Consider the following 18,268-nt stretch of genomic DNA (forward strand, 5'->3'; position numbering starts at 1 on the left):
AGCTGATTTACTATAGACTTTTATACGACACATTGGGGGAGATTTATCAAAGCTGTCTGTGTCCCGCACCAATATAGACCAAACTACAGAGCATTAGGCTGGTCTACTGTGCGCCTAATTTATCAAAGGTCGCACAGCTCTTGATAAATTCTGCGCACGGACTTCGGGATCTATGCTCTAGACTGTATTTAAACCTGCTCCACCATGGTCTGACATTTCAGCGTACTTTCAGCCGATGCGACTTGTCGCTGAAAAGTCCCTTTTGATAAATTCAGCACCAATGCATTTTTCCGTCTAAAATAGACTAGAATGCATCATGTTCTAAAAATCCTCTAATGCAAAAGTCGCAGAAAAGTCGCTCATATTTAGACTGCGACTTTCTGTGAGACAATTTTAGATGGGAAAAACCAGTCTAAATCCTTTGATAAATCTCCCCCATTATTTTGTATAAATATGCCATATCATTTTAACTACATTTTATGGTGGTATTTTTGTAAAAAAATAAATATGCCTTGTTTCAAACTTATAGAGGTGATCTGGGTACATAAAAATATTTTATACGGCTGAAGTTGTGTAAACATAAAAAGTAATACTCTTCCACTTCATTTCCCTTCAGCTCTCTGACATAATCCAATCTTCGCTCCTCAATGCTACTTCCTGCTTTATAGAGTCGTTTCCACCTCTGTCAGTGATTGGCTGTGTAGTCAGTTTCTGCTAAGATTACATGTCTCTGTGGGAAGCAGTGGTGATCAGCGGTGACCAAATGACATTAGACAAAGAGCTGTGGGTGGACCGAGGGAGGTGAATATGCCTATTTTTTACAATATCAACAATAAAATAATATATATTCCTGGACAATCTCTTTGGATTTTTCCAGAGCAGGTTTGAAAATTAAATAATACTTGCAGCCCCTGTCTCGAAAAGTTGGAGTCTATTTGATGTAAGCAACACTGCCACGTTTGGCCTACATTTTTATACCTGATTTATTTTAATGTATACAATAAATGATCTAAAAATGTTGTAATACCAAAGCACTCAACACAATAAGCTGAACACATTATATAAAAAAAAAAAAACTTTAATTTTCAGTAAAAATACAAGGCAGTTTCACAGAGTAGGCCTATAAAATACAATATTGCATTGTATTTTGCATGTCAGCAGTGTAACACTTTTTGTGTATATTGAGTACATATTTTCCGAATCAGCAAGGCTAAAGTTAAAGTCTATGGACACTTTTTAAATGGAAAACAATCTTTAGCCTGCAATCTTTATTTCTTTATTACTTTTGCAGTTTTGCATATTCCACTCATTAGGTTGTGTTCTCCCAGTAATAAATGCTGGATATAGGGTCTGTGTTTTCAAAAGACTAGAGCTTACTGTTGCCCTTGTGTATGGTTTTCTCACTATTCACTAGTCGGACCAATATATGGAGGGTTAAATTAATTTATCAACCTATAGATCCCTATTAATAGGAATCCAAAAATCCCTAATTTCCCATATATATTCTCTTTATGGTGAACCCACAAGCTTTATTAAAGTAATTGTGCATAAACATATAATGAAAACTCACATGAATTAAAAATTAGCAGAGCAGCAGCTCAGTGTTTGAACTAATATCTAGCTACTGTATATCAAGGCCAGTATACTCCAGCCTAATCTGATTGACTATACTAAAGTGGAGAAGCCCGGTGTGCCTGCAGTGCACGCTGAGCAAATTCTGAGCTACTGCTTTGCTTTATATTAAAATTGAGTCCCTACTCTGCCCCCCGACATGTTTCGCTGCCTCTGCAGCTTTATCAAGAGGTAGCGGGCATATGAGCGCGGGCGTTCTCTGAGTTATATTTATAGACTACCTTGATGTTCATTTGATATCCTGGCAGCCTATCACAAGATGCCTCAATCGCTATTCGCATCATGATTGGACATAGGCTATGATTGGCACCTCTGATAGCCCTTCAAGGAGTTGAAAAGGTATCTGCCAATCATATATGGGTATCCGCTTGGCTTCTCGGATTGGTTAAGAGACATTTTCGTCATATGCGCACTCTCATCTGCGCCGTGGAAGAGATCTCGAGACTACGGACCTGCGCGATCTCGTCTGCGCTGATACTTAGTTCCGATTGCCGGTGTTGGGTCTCAGTGCGCATGCGTACATCGGTATCTACGTCATCTGCGCGAGTTTAATATGCGTAAGAACTTAGTTTTTTGGGGCATTCTACCTATTTGATGTTCTTCGTTACAGGTATTGGTGAATAATAGTTGCTTGTACTTTTTGGAATCCAGATTATTATATGATGTCGATTATGATTTATTTCTAAGATGTAATCTATTTGGTTCATATATATACAAAAGACTTCTCTTGATATATTGTGTAATGCATCACGTCTGTATTTCGGAGTGCATTTTTATTGTGATCTTACTAAATCTTAAATATATTTTATTCAGTACATTCTATATTAACTTATGAAGTTAGTAGTTTTACTATCATGAGGGAGTCCTTTTTAAAGAATGAGTAGATATTATAATTTTTACCTATATGGTACTACATAGTTGTCCCTCTGATATTTTATTATAGGAGGTTCCTACTGCTAATTCTATCAGAGGGACAACTATGTAGTACCATATAGGTAAAAATTATAATATCTACTCATTCTTTAAAAAGGACTCCCTCATGATAGTAAAACTACTAACTTCATAAGTTAATATAGAATGTACTGAATAAAATATATTTAAGATTTAGTAAGATCACAATAAAAATGCACTCCGAAATACAGACGTGATGCATTACACAATATATCAAGAGAAGTCTTTTGTATATATATGAACCAAATAGATTACATCTTAGAAATAAATCATAATCGACATCATATAATAATCTGGATTCCAAAAAGTACAAGCAACTATTATTCACCAATACCTGTAAGGAAGAACATCAAATAGGTAGAATGCCCCAAAAAACTAAGTTCTTGCGCATATTAAACTCGCGCAGATGACGTAGATACCGATGTACGCATGCGCACTGAGACCCAACACCGGCAATCGGAACTAAGTATCAGCGCAGACGAGATCGCGCAGGTCCGTAGTCTCGAGATCTCTTCCACGGCGCAGATGAGAGTGCGCATATGACGAAAATGTCTCTTAACCAATCCGAGAAGCCAAGCGGATACCCATATATGATTGGCAGATACCTTTTCAACTCCTTGAAGGGCTATCAGAGGTGCCAATCATAGCCTATGTCCAATCATGATGCGAATAGCGATTGAGGCATCTTGTGATAGGCTGCCAGGATATCAAATGAACATCAAGGTAGTCTATAAATATAACTCAGAGAACGCCCGCGCTCATATGCCCGCTACCTCTTGATAAAGCTGCAGAGGCAGCGAAACATGTCGAGGGGGGCAGAGTAGGGACTCAATTTTAATATAAAGCAAAGCAGTAGCTCAGAATTTGCTCAGCGTGCACTGCAGGCACGCCGGGCTTCTCCACTTTTGTATAGTCAATCAGATTAGGCTGGAGTATACTGGCCTTGATATACAGTAGCTAGATATTAGTTCAAACACTGAGCTGCTGCTCTGCTAATTTTTAATTCATGTGAGTTTTCATTATATGTTTATGCACAATTACTTTAATAAAGCTTGTGGGTTCACCATAAAGAGAATATATATGGGAAATTAGGGATTTTTGGATTCCTATTCATAGGGATCTATAGGTTGATGGTTTTCTCACTATCTACAGTATGTATGAACTTTCCTTTTCACATATGCTTTTAAGCTTAACTATCATTCCAAAAGATTTTTTTTTTTTTTTAAACTGCATAGTTTTGTTAGATTTGCCCCTTAAAGTAGTGACAGTGCTCTCTCTGCTGTTACCGAACCCGAAACATTCCTCCATGGTGCACAACTATATCTCATTCTGTCAGTTTCAAGGAGATGGACTAGAGCTGGGTTGTTTGCACAGGTCCATTATTTCCTCTACTTGACTGACCAATCATAGCACAACACCTACTACATGCTATGCCATGACATAGTGCTGGTAAAAGTGCACTGGACTAAACATGTGGCACTGTGCTGGAGGATGATTTACAGTACACTAATATAGATGGCAGGAGGGAGGGAGAAGGGTGTACTGATGCATTTTGCTATTTAAGCAGAAATTAATAAAACATCAAGGAAAGGGTGCTACTAAGCACTGAACTGCTGTTACTGAGATAAGAAGTTAATTAATCTTACAGGGACAGTGATAATAGTCTGGAGGATGTAGACAGGCTTACAGATTGCAGGTACAAAGCTCAGGCTTTCTCCCGTTTTCTCCTACACATAGCAGTAGTTAAGCCCCACACCTAATGTCTGTGTTCTGTTCTGATTTCTCTGTTACTAGAGATGGACTGAGCCTAACAACAGGGAGTTGACTGTAAATTGCAGAGATGTGAGAAACTTAGTTGTCAAGACTTTATGGCTTTTTTTTCTTAGGATAAGAGTCCTTTTTGATTAATGATGTTGTTTAAAGCAAAAGTGACCCTCTAAGCTCCTCTGAACTTCTTTCCCAGTGTAGCTTTCTGAACAACTGCTAAATTTGTTCTGAACAACTGCTAAATAATCGTTTGGGTATAGCATGAAGTGCTAAACTAGCACAATTTTGTAAAAGTTTGCAAAAGAAGAAACTTGTAGAATGTAGAAGAAGCCTATAGAATCAGTCACTAGAAAAAAGTGCCTACTCTTCTTGGGGCCAAATCTTACCTTGGTTTGCGGTTTGATTTAGGGCTGCAACTACAGATTATTTTCATACAGTAAGTTAGCCAATTATTTTTCACATATAAAAAAAAATCCTATTTTTTTGTTATGCAGCTGTGTTAGGGCTTATTTTTTGCTTCTGTTATCTATAGTTATCAGTACCGTTTTGGGGGTATATGGAACTCTTTAATTGTTTTTTAGTAAAAAAAAAAAATGTATGCATTGGGATTTGAACCCAAACAAATTCTAGTGTGTGGTTTTTCTTTGTTTACAATGTACAATGAAAAACATAATATTTTATATTTTAATAGTTTAGTGACACTAAATGTTTTTTTTTTACATTACCGGTATTTTTATTTTAAAAATGGAAACCAGCGGTGATTTGAATTTTTATTATGTAAGGGCTTTATTTATTGTTTTATTGACCTCGAGATAGGTGCAGAATCCAAAGGTGAGACCCACAGCTATCAGACATTTATTGCCATGTGTGTCCAGATGTGAATACCCCTTTAAAAATGACAAACAGAGCCTATCAAGATGGCATTCTGACAGCTTTGTCTCCTGACCAGTACCAGGGAATACACTGCTAGCGGACACCTCTTCTCTCAGCATCCTTCCCCACCCAATCTCTGCTATCAGGCTGATCACATTTACTTCAGGATGATGGCCTACGGGATGCTGTAGATGTCATTAGTGATAGACACAAAGGCTTACACCAAGCATAAGCTCAAACTCCAGGCGCAGACATTGGGGGACATTTATCAAGGTATTTAGAGCCTCTTTTTTATTTTTTTTGCTTACTGCGGGCACACAAAGTCACACGTGCGCCAAAGCACTTTTTTGTGCGACTTTTGTGGGTAAGCAAAAAGTAATAAACAGCCTTACCAAAGCAAATTTCAGTTTTTACTTTACAGTGGTCATGTATTTATGATGTGCAAAAGTTGCATGTAAGCAAAAACCCTTACAAAACTTCGCAAGTCTGCTCCAGGTCTGACCTGGAGTACAAAACTCCCGTACCTGAACAAATGTATTACAAAGTCGCAAAAAAGTCTCGGCTGGGAGTTTTTTGTTTTGCTTATGTGCTCCAAATTTATCAACCCGTGTGATAGTTTGATAAATATACTGCTCAAAAAAATTAAGGGAACACTAAGATAACACATCCTAAATCTGAATGAATGAACTAATCGTATGAAATACTTTCGTCTTTACATAGCTGAATGTGCGGACAACAAAATTACACAAAAATTATCAATGGAAATCAAATTTATCAACCCATGGAGGTCTGGATATGGAGTCACACTCATAATCAAAGTGGAAAACCACACTACAGGCTGATCCAACTTGGTGATGTAATGTCCTTAAAACAAGTCAAAATGAGGCTCAGTAGTGTGTGAGGCCTCCACATGCCCATATGACCTCCCTACAATGCCTGGGCATGCTCCTGATGAGGTAGCGGATGGTCTCCTGAGGGATGTCCTCCCAGACCTGGACTAAAGCATCCGCCAACTCCTGGACAGTCTTTGGTGCAACATGGCGTTGGTGGATGGAGCAAGACATGTTGTCCCAGATGTGCTCAATCGGATTCAGGTCTGGGGAATGGGCAGGCCAGTCCATAGCATCAATGCCTTCCTCTTGCAGGAACTACTGACACACTCCAGTAACATGAGGTCTAGCATTGTCTTGCATTAGGAGGAACCCAGGGCCAACCGCATCGGCATATGGTCTCACAAGGGGTCTGAGGATCTCATCTCTGTACTTAATGGCAGTCAGGCTACCTCTGGCAAGCACATGGAGGGCTGTGCAACCCCCCCAAAGAAATGCCACCCCACACCATTACTGACCCACCGCCAAACCGGTCATGCTGGAGGATGTTGCAGGCAGCAGAACATTCTCCATGGTGTCTCCAGACTCTGTCACATCTGTCGCATGTTCTCAGTGTGAACCTGCTTTCATCTGTGAAGTGCACAGGGTGCCAGTGGTGAATTTGCCAATCTTGGTGTTTTCTGGTAAATGCCAAAGGTCCTGCAAGGTGTTGGGCTGTAAGCACAACCCCCACCTGGGGACATCGGGCCCTCATACCACCCTTATGGAGTCTGTTTCTGACTATTTGAGTGGACACATGCACATTTGTGGCCTGCTGGAGATCATTTTGCAGGGCTCTGGCAGTGCTCCTCCTTGCACAAAGGATGAGATAGCGGTCCTACTGCTGGGTTGTTGCCCTCCTACGGCCTCCTCCACATCTGATGTACTGGCCTGTCTCCTGGTAGTGCCTCCATGCTCTGGACACTACACTGACAGACACTGCAAACCTTCTTGCCACAGCTCGCATTGATGTGCCATCCTGGATGAGCTGCACTACCTGAGCCACTTGTGTGGGTTGTAGACTCAGTCTCATGCTACCATTAGTGTGAAAGCACCGCCAGCATTCAAAAGGGACCAAAACTCAGCCAGAAAGCATATAACCTGAGAAGTAGTCTGTGGTCACCACCTGCAGAACCACTCCTTTATTGGGGGTGTCTTGCTAATTGCCTATAATGTCCACCTGTTGTCTGTTCCATTTGCACAACATGTGAAATTGATTGTCAATCAGTGTTGCTTCCTGAGTGGACAGTGTGATTTCACAGAAGTGTGATTGACTTGAAGTTACATTGTGTTGTTTAAGTGTTCCCTTTATTTTTTTGAGCAGTGTATGTAGCACATAAGCAAAACCAAAGCAGAAAGAAATGCCTTCAGAACTTGCTTACCAAAGCAAACAATGATAAATGGTGTATCACATAAGCTATGAAATCAGCCCCCTTAACTTGTAGCGTGCGCATACGGGTGGTCAGGGCACAAGTAGATGCCTCAGTGACATCACAAAGGATAACTCAGACGTCACCATTCCTGCACAATGCTACAAGTGACGTATGTGAAGGATAGTATGAGGTATGACGGAGCAGTAGGTAACAAAAGATCTGACTGACAATGCAGGGTGGCTGGCAGGGGCCTGGTAGTAGAGAAATAAGCAGCTACACTGACCCCCAGTCAGCAGAAAGAACCACAGTCACCAGCAGATCTCCCCAGAGAACTCTAGGGTTTGCAGCCTGCTTCCAACATGCCTGGGGCCTCTTGTAGTTGTGGTCTACTCCTGGGTCGCACAGCCAGGGTCCTCTACTGGATGATTTGGGCACAGTTAAAGGCAGCCAGCAGGTCACGAAGAACAAGTACAGTGGTCCCTCAAGTTACAATATTAATTGGTTCCAGGACGACCATTGTATGTTGAAACCATTGTATGTTGAGACCATAACTCTATGGAAACCTGGTAATTGGTTCTGAAGCCACCAAAATGTCATCCAAAAATAGGAAAAAGTGAGGGTTAAACAAAACTAAGTAGATAACTAATACAGATAAAGCAAATCCTTACATATAAAAGTAAGAAAGATCTGCTGGGAGCTGTAATCACTGTCTATGTAGAGGACAGGAGCTTCTTCAGGGTCCTGTACAGTACACGCAATGTCCTAAAAAAGAAAAATGGAGCTGCCCTTTCTTGGTGTCCAAAGGAGCAGCTTACCCTGGTACAGGTTAAGAGCAGTACAGAACATGTAATACCTCCCTGTACTATAGGGGGCACTACCAGACAAGAATTCAGTGCATACGCTTCAGTAATACATATATGTTTTACCAATGAATGCCCATTCTGATTGGTCAGATCTTGCAGCCATTGACCTATTTCGCAGATCTGGACTGTCCATAGCATTGTATGTTGAGTCTGGTTTCAAGTTACAATGGTCCAGAAAAGACCATTGTATGTAGAAAATATTGTATGTTGAGCCTGTTGAAAGTTGAGGGATCACTATAATAGATCGACCAATGAACTGATAATGAAAATTGTTGACAGCGATTTTCATCATTTTATCGATACAAGAATACTACTGTACTTTAGATCATGCAGTGGATGTATGTAAACACAAGCTTATAGCAGGGGTTGTCCAGTATGAAAACCCAATTTCATCAATGACAGTAGGAGAAGCTGGAGTTAGAGAGGTTACATAGAAAGCATAGCTGCTTTCTTCTTTGTCCTTGGTTTGGTTGAAGCTCAGTTTCACAGAACTGAATGGAAAAGAGTTGTAAACCCACACATGACCTACAGACAGGTGTGGCACTGTTTTTAGAAAAAGCAGCTATTTTTTCTAATTCTGGTTAATGCCTTCAATAAAGGGGGATTCTCTATTTAAAGGGGTACTCCGGTGGAAAACTATTTTTTTTTTAAATCAACTGGTGCCAGAAAGTTAAACAGATTTGTAAATTCCTTCTATTAAAAAATCTTAATCCTTCCAGTACTTATCAGCTGCTGTATGTTCCACAGGAAGTTGTATTTCTTTCTGGAGTTCTTTTCAGTCTGACCACATTGCTCTCTGCAGACACCTCTGTCCATGTCAGCAACTGTCCAGGAGAGGTTTGCTATGGGGATTTGCTTGTACTCTGGACAGTTCTTGACACAGACAGAGGTGTCAGCAGAGAGCACTGTGGTGAGACAGAAAAGAACTCCAGTAAGAAATACAACTTCCTGTGGAGCATACAGCAGCTGATAAGTACTGGAATGGTTAAGATTTTTGTAATGTACATACCTGTTGAACTTTCTGGCACCAGTTGATTTGAAAAAAAAATAGTTTTCCACGGGAGTAGTCCTTTAAGAACGTCATAGTATATCTACAGTGTAGAGTGGCTACAGAAAGGATTATCTACATTAGAGCACTTGCCCTGTCCTGCATATCAGAATGGGCACTGTGAACGTTTTTGCCTGCGGCCGGGAAACCGCATACGGCCGAAAACGAAGCCGACCGGAGGCTGCGGTTCACTCCGGTCGGCTCATAGACTTGCATTAAATACGGTTCCCGAATACGGCTGAGTGCGGGCGCCGCGATTAAGCCCCGCCCCCCTCCTCCCAACCGTATACGGGAACCGTATTTAAGAAAACGTGGTGTGAACCCAGCCTAACCTCTCTCTGTCCCTTTTTGCTATTCTTATTAAAACTATTATTATAACTTTATAGTTTGGATATACCTAGAGATATAACATAGCAGTATATAACATAGCATTTTCTGAAAAATTTGGAAAAACAGAGTAAAAATAGTATTACAAAAAAAAAATAATTTCAAAGCTGGATGTTGGTCTCACTAGAGGAGGATAAGGAAAACTAAACTATTTAAAGGGGTACTCCGGTGCTTAGACATCTTATCCCCTATCCAAAGAATAGGTGATAAGATGCCTGATCGCGGGAGTCCCACCGCTGGGGACCCCTGTGATCTTGCACGCGGCACCCCGTTTGTAATCGGTCTCCGGAGCGCATTCGCTCCGGGTCTGATTACCGGCAACCACAGGGCCGACAGCGTGTGACGTCAAGCCTCCGCCCCCGTGTGATGTCACGCTCCGCCCCTCAATGCAAGCCTATGGGATGGGGCGTAACAGCTATCACCCCCCCTCCCGTAGGCTTGCATTGAGGGGCGGAGCGTGACATCACATGGGGGCGGAGGCGTGACGTCACACAGTCGGCCCTGTGGTCGCCGTTAATCAGACCCGGAGCGAACACGCTCCGGGGACTGATTACAAACGGGGTGCAAGATCACGGGGGTCCCCAGCGGTGGGACTCCCGCGATCAGGCATCTTATCCCCTATCCTTTGGATAGGGGATAAGATGTCTAAACACCGGAGTACCTCTTTAATAGTTAGGCAGACTCAAAAAATATTAATAGGAATCAGATAGATAAATGTCCATTAAGATAAATCTGAGAGGACAGGAACATCAACTACTGTAATACCAACAAGATGAAGCCCAGCAACAACCAAACTAATCTGAAACCTTTTTCCCTGCAGCGCCCCTAGAGACAGAAATGCCTATTGCTCTTCTTTAAAAAGTATCAGTATTTAAATTGGAAACCAGGATTTGCTTGTCTTCATGTAAGACTGGAGAACTTACAAATATTTTTAGCTGACTTTCATGAAGGTCTTAATGTTCTATAGCAGTGGTCTTCAACCTGCGGACCTCCAGATGTTGCAAAACTACAACCCCCAGCATGCCCGGACAGCCAACGGCTGTCCGGGCATGCTGCGAGTTGTAGTTTTGCAACATCTGAAGGTCCGCAGGTTGAAGACCACTGTTCTATAGTTTGGTTACCATGCTATAAACCTATCCTTTATCAATATAAAACAACAAATTCCATACTCCTTTTTTTCGGGGGGAAAAACTGAGGCTTTCCCATCTCTAAATTTACCCCATTACTAACATTATTGCACAAAAGAACTGCATTAACAATCCTTCTGGCTTTGTAACACCTGACTTATGTATACTAGCAGCCTCAGCTAGTTCAGTCTTCAAAGACCAAACTGCTGAATTGCATTCTGGGATGCTTAATAATGTACAGTAATCTAGTGTAGAAAAATTAATCTTCCAGCAGAACATTCAACACAATGTACAAAATCATATGATCTAAGGTGTGTCTGTCAAACTTAAAAAGCATCACTGAATATGAATTAGCTATATAAGACAAGATAAAGTGTGTTGCAATGTTACTCAACTTTTATATGTAACCTGTAAATCGTGTGAAAATCTAGTTTAGAAAGCCTAAAAGGACTGAATCATGTTTTTCTGCACAAGCTGACTAGTTCTAAAGTATAATGTCTTATTATTTTACATTCAGAAATACTATAATCATCACTGTGCAAATATGAAGTTAATTCAAGAGATAATACGTATTTTGCTGCCATCAAGTGGGCACATTAACAAACAGCAAACTTTGTTTCCATCCTTTTGACCTCTGCAATGTCACTGTTGGTCTTACATGACCTAATGGTCATAGTTTAATTACTGTATTTTTAGCCATGAATTATTTTATCTGAAAACCTCTTTAAATTATAAAATGAAAAAATATATAAATGCAAAAAGCAACCAGCTCACCGCCTTGAAGATTTCATCTTAACAGGAGGATCAGGAAAAGTTTGAGAGCAGGGAGCGGCAGTCCAAGCCGCATCTTGGTATGAACAATATCAAATGAAGAAAAGGTGCAGATGCTCCAGCTCCCAAATAGAAATAATATTTAAAAGTCAAAAATTTAATTAATCCATATTAAAAATAGGGAACAACAAAAATCCACTTGAGGTTAAAAACAAAGCTGAAACGCCGACGAGTTTCGAACCGTGCGGTTCTTAGTCATGGCACCTCACATGGATTTTTGTTGTTCCCTATTTTTAATATGGATTAATTAAATTTTTGACTTTTAAATATTATTTCTATTTGGGAGCTGGAGCATCTGCACCTTTTCTTCATTTGAAATCTTTAAATTATAGGTACACATAGACCAGCACGGGTTATGAATATCAATGTTAAAAGCTATGGACACTGTTGGCATTCATTTATTTTTGCCTTGTACTTATGGCACAAAACATTTTCTCCATAGGTCTTTTAAAAGGTTCTTACTTTTGCTCCTAGAGCCTCTGAAGTTTGCTGTGTGAGCTCTATTTGCTCTTTATACTTGTACACTGTTTATCCTGTTCTCACCAACAGACGGCCTTGTGAGCTGTCCTCCCAGATTTTTCTCCCCCTTATCTATTATCTGAGTCTGCATACTGCTATCTCTAGCACCGAGTTTGTCTTAAAGACTTATCTTTCTCTAAGTAAAGGCTAAATGGTAGGACATTTTTAATAAAGACTATTTACAAAGTTGCCTTATTTTGTATTAAAAAAACAAATCAAGAATTAAAAAAAAATAATTTAAAAATCACTGCAAAAGTGTCCATAGCTTTTAAGACCTTTATCAGCATTGGCCACCAGAGGTATTAGACCCACTCTAGGTTATAGGAATACTGTTACTAACATCATCAGAGAGCACTTAGAAAGAAAAGAACAACTCAACTTCAGCAGCTCATAAGTACTGAACGGATTAAGATTTTTTAATAGAAGGGATTTACAAATCTGTTCAACTTTCTGGAGCCAGTTGATATCTAAAAAAAAGTTTTTTCCTGGATAACCCCTTTAAGGGGTTAATGATAATGCAATTATTTTTAGGGGATTGGTCACATGTCCTCTTTAAGTTACCTAAGCGGAATTGCCACTGAGCTGAAGGCAGGAGGATGACCAGGGAGGCTGATCGGTATTGAAAAAAAATTCTACCTTTCTTAATGCTACATGAATAAGATATCTGTTACAATGCATTTCAGTTGGCAACCACTTTAAGAATACGCTATTTCTAGGTTTTGATCATGCATTCCACTACCCAACACATTGAAGAAAAGACAATTGCATGCAGTATGGTCTGGTTAGTGAGTGGAAACATACAGATAGACATTAAGTGAAAGAACAGGTGCTGGTTGTTTTTGTCAGAAGCTGCTGGCAATCTAGATTATTTTTGAGAGAGTAGACTTAAGAATTCATGAGTCTAGGATGGAAAGATTAGATTCTACTGTATACAAGCAAAACAAGGAAAACAGGAGATGAACAGATTTATTCAACATATTATGGAACACAAAAGTGACTGTTACAGGCAGAGACATATCAGATGGATTTTGCAATCATTAATGTAATCTGAAAAAGGGCCAACTCTTCTTTCAGGCATCATCATAGGGCATCACTGGTCCGAATGAAGTAGATAAAAATGGTTTAAAAATAATAATAATAATAAAAAAAATAATAATAAGAGACAAAAAAGTCTCTCCTTGTACATGTCATTGATAATGTCTTCTCTTTACAAGCCCTTTCCATGTTTTTTTTTTACATGTAATGTACCTGGACACAATGTTGCCCTTCAGACACGTAGAAAGAAGTTTTTATGTTTAATTGTGGTCCATAAATCAGGGCAAATTCTGGCTGAGAGTTTTGTATGTCCAATTTATTGAGAAGTAAATTAAGCCTTCAATGTCCCCTTACTTGATCTCAGGAGGTCAAATTCTCTGTCCAGCACCTCTTCTTCTGTTAACTTTGAGAAGTTATCATCACCAAATGGATTCCAGCCAGACATGTCCGGGGGATTGTTGCTGTTCTGTTTTGCTAAGCTAGAAGTTGGTTCCTTTCCTGGTATATTGGCAGATCTGAAACAATACCAGATACAGTAAATATACATTTACCTATTGAAGCTTGACACATCAAAGGAAGGTGTGCAAAATTAGACTCATTATCACTGGAAACTTCTCTGTTCAATTGCATATGGTGTAAGAGAGATTTAAACTTCTTTTCTGTTGTATACTGTACTATATATGCCACATGTACTGCCACACGGGCAATTTTTCATTTTGTCCGGGCTGCAAAAAGAAACTGGAACTTTACCTTCTGCCGCTCCCCTGGTGCACAAATATCACCCTCCAGTACTCCAGCCCTAGTCTTCCTCTGCATTCTAGAGCCTGACCCGTAACACTGCACTAAGCTTATCACCGGACCCACAGCAATATCCCGCCTCAGCTGGTGATACGCTGAGCGTCAGAGTGATGTAATAGATCAGGAAGATAGCCGGGCCCGTTACATGACACTGCTGGAAGAAGAACAGAGCCAGAGGATGGGAGAATGATATCTACGTACCGAAGGAGCGACATGTCATTGGTAAAAACTTTCGGCATGTCCCAGCGACATGTCAAAAATTTTGATCGGTGGGGCTTGTTCAGACCTCTGTTGATCAGAAGAACGATCCGGGAGATGTCTGTGTTGCTGCATACCCTCTCCCTGCCTCTGCGTCACACAATCAAGACACACTCTTAAGACTTACACTGCAATTTTGTCTTGATCACGTGACACAAAGCCAAGAGAGAACATGCTGAGTGCGAACTTCTCTTCCTGGCTTGACCTCCTAATCAAAATGATTGACATGCCAAATGTTTTTACAAATTACAGTGGGCATTTAAGGTTTGTTATTTTTCTTTTTGCAGCCCAGGCAGAATGGAAAAATAAAACAAATCACAGGATAACCCCCCTTATGGGCTCATGCACACTGTGGAACTTTCTGGCAGAATTCACTTGCTGAATTTCTTTAATGGAAAAGCTGAAATAAAAAAACAGTGCATGCTAGGTAATTTGTGGCAGATTACAGCAGAAATTCCATGTAGATTCTGTCTCAAATTCTGCTTGGAATCTTTGTGGAATCAAAGTCCCATAAAGCTTCTGATGAGAATTATTTTCTTTTGAATTGACATGTCCATTCTTGGAGCAGAAAATAATCCTTGTCCAGACCTTTCATTGATCTTTCATAGATCTTCATGGAAAAGTAGAGGATTTCAGTTTTTTCACTAAGAAAATTCAGCAAGTAAATTCCACAAGAAAGTTCCTTAGGGTGCATGAGCCCTTAGAAAGTTCTCTCTAGTACCTCCTATATCTGTTATATCCTATATCACTTGTAACATATATGTTACAGCAGTTTAGAAAGTATAAAACTACTGACAGATTCCCTTTAATGGACTGTATTTGAATCTATATAACTCCTTAAGGACCAAGGACGTATGAGTACGTCCTTGGTCCCGCTCCAGTGATATAACACGGGGTCCCACGGTGACCCCGCATCATATCACGGCGGACCCGGCGTCATAGTGAAGCCGGGACCCACCGCTAATAGCGCGCGGCACTGATCGCGGTGCCGCGCGCTATTAGCCCTTTAGCCTCAAAGCTGAGCCACGCGGCTAAAAGTGAAAGTAAAAAGTGCTGGTTAGCTCAGGGAGCTGTTCGGGATCGCCGTGGTATAATCGCGGCATGCCGAACAGCTGTACTACAGGAGGAAGGTCGCTTACCTTCCTTCCTGCAGTCCGATCGCCGATTGAATGCTTCAAGCCTGAGATCCAGGCTTGAGCAATCAATCGCCGAAAACACTGATCATTGCATCCCTATGGAGATGCATTGAACACTGTTAAAGATCAGTAAATGCAATGTTATAGTCCCCTAATATTAATAATATTGCAAAAGAAAAGTGTAAAAAAATCATTAACCCTTTGAATTATCCCTTCCCCTAATAAAAGTTTGAATCACCCGGCATTTCCAATAATAAAAAAAAACTGTAAATAAAAACAAAAATAAACATATGTGGTATCGGCGCGTGCGGAAATGTCCGAATTAAAAAAATATACCACTAATTAAACCGCACGGTCAATGGCGTACGCGCAAAAAAATTCCAAATTCCAAAATAGCGCATTTTTGGTCACTTTTTATATCATGAAAAGATGAATAAAAAGCGATCAAAAAGTCAGATCAATGCAAAAATGGTACCAACAAAAACTTCAGATCACGGCGCAAAAAATTAACCCTCATAGCGCCCTGAACACGGAAAAATAAAAAAGTTATAGGGGTCAGAAGATGACAATTTTAAACACATAAATGTTCCTGCATGTATTCCATGATTTTTTTCTGAAGTACAACAAAATCAAACCTATATAAGTAGGGTATCATTTTAACCGTATGGACCTACAGAATAAAGATAAGGTGTCATTTTTACCGAAAAATGTACTACGTAGAAACGGAAGCCCCCAAAAGTTACAAAATGGCTGTATTTTTTCAATTTTGTTGCACAATGATTTTTTTTCCCCGTTTCGCTGTAGATTTTTGGGTAAAATGACTGATATCATTACAAAGTAGAATTGGTGGCGCAAAAAATTAGCCATAATACAGATTTTAAGGTGCAAAATTTAAAGAGTTATGATTTTTTAAAGGTAAGGAGGAAAAAACGAAAGAGCAAAAACCGAAAAACACCCGGTCCTTAAGGGGTTAATAAATAAAATAAATAGATTTTTTTGCTTTTTTAAAAAAAAGTCAACTGCAGTTTGCGAGCCAAAGGCAGATTTGTATTCATAAGGGTTTTTTTTTTAAGAACAAATTTACTTTTCATTGGCACCCTTTGTTTTACCATAAAAACCATGCCTATTCATTGTGCGGTAAAACTGAGATGTTAACTTTGTTCTGCAAGTCAGTATGATTACAGCAATACCCCATTCATATAGTTTTACTACTTAAATTCTAATCCTAATATAATAACTTTGATATTTTTCTCTGCATGGAGCTGTGGGAGGGCTCTTTGGTAGGGAGAGTTGTAGGGTGTAGTACCATTTTGGGGTGGATGGGAAAATAAAATGACCCTTTACACGATATTATATTGTAACTCATCATAATCCTATTGGTTTGGCACACTAATCACTATGAAGGAGATTTATCAAGCTCCATAGATTTTTTTTTGTGTAAAAAAGTTGCACGTACTTGCGCACGTGCGACTTTTCTATACATGCTGCAACTTTTTGATTTTTGCTTATTCCAAAGCACATTTCTGATATCTGCTCATGAAGTAATTTTTTTTTTTTTTTTTTTTTTTTTACTTTGCAGTAGTCATGTATTTATCAAATGCTATAGTCTCTATTTATGAAAAAAAAGGTTGCCTCTCCATTTAAAAGTAGCATATGTATTCCAGGTCCAACCTGGCTTACACAAAGTGCATACATCTGCAGAAAAGGAAATAACACCCACTTTAACAACTGTTCTTGTTCTGCATCATGAAACAAAGCTACTACAATAATGAATGTTAGGTATAGAAAAAAATGAATGATATAACTAATAACTATTCATTTTAAGGTAGAAAATACAAACTGTACACCTTGTTAATTTTAGGACACGTACATGCTGGCGTACCCACTAAATATTTACAGACTATGTAAATAACCCATAAGTGGTGCTAAAATTTTTCCTTAAAAAAAAAAGAAACATCCATAGTAATACAGCTTCATGCACATTTTGGGGTGGGTAACATACCAAGCATTTTAATTTTTTTTCATTTTTTTTGTGGCTTCACTATTGTTTATGTGCCTGTTCGTGCTGCGCTGTCTTCCTGACGTAAACTCAGGCCTCAGTGCAGCGAAGCAAGACTCCACCCACCAACGTCATAACTTGCGGTCTCAATATTAAACAAAAAAGCCTCCAGAGTATGGATATTTATGGTGCGGCATAGTATGTTTTTTATTCTGAGGAGGGTGGATGGGTTGTTGCGGAATAGTTGAAGCGCAGCTATTTAATGCCAGGCAGGCCAGTCAGGGTGTCACCCGATGCAGTACGCCCCCCCCCCCTCCCCGTCACTCTCTAGCAACACTACTGGTAATAAAGGGTTGATAAAGAACTCCGGCTATTAATATAATGGAAAACTTTACTGCTTTAAAAAATACTTTTGTAAGTGGGTTTCCCAGGTCGTGCGACTATTTGATAAATAGGTTGCATGTAAGCAAAAGTAAGTTAAAAAAAAATTCATATAAAAGCCTTACGTTTGAAAAGAATGATAAATCTCCTATGACTGTTCACTACAAGATACATGAGCAGATAAACACTTATGTTTAAAACGCAGTCAGGCATACTGTTCTGTTCTTCTCCCTTCACAGGGATGTTTTTCCTGTTTGTTATCCTTGTTCCTAACCTTGTTCCTAAAAGTCAACGATTTACTCTTCATAGCGGACAGCTGTGTCTGTCACTTGTTAATTATTATTATTTCAGTTATCTATATTTCTCATTTCATTGAAAATAATTTTAAAAAAAATAATAATTGAAAAGTATATTGTAGCTC

General features: G+C 39.5%; 1 protein-coding gene across 5 annotated transcripts in view; it reads right to left on the reverse strand.

Moving 5' to 3' along the window:
- Positions 1–18,268, reverse strand: part of BMP2K (BMP2 inducible kinase) — a 213,696-nt gene that overhangs the window by 29,657 nt on the left and 165,771 nt on the right. For all 5 annotated transcript variants that reach the window (XM_056568953.1, XM_056568951.1, XM_056568952.1 and 2 more), the window contains one exon: positions 13,630–13,790. In XM_056568953.1, coding sequence (XP_056424928.1) covers positions 13,630–13,790 — 161 coding nt within the window. The remainder of the gene's footprint in view (positions 1–13,629; positions 13,791–18,268) is intronic.

This window comes from Hyla sarda, chromosome 1 (genome assembly GCF_029499605.1).
Source record: "Hyla sarda isolate aHylSar1 chromosome 1, aHylSar1.hap1, whole genome shotgun sequence".
Classification (NCBI taxonomy): domain Eukaryota; kingdom Metazoa; phylum Chordata; class Amphibia; order Anura; family Hylidae; genus Hyla; species Hyla sarda.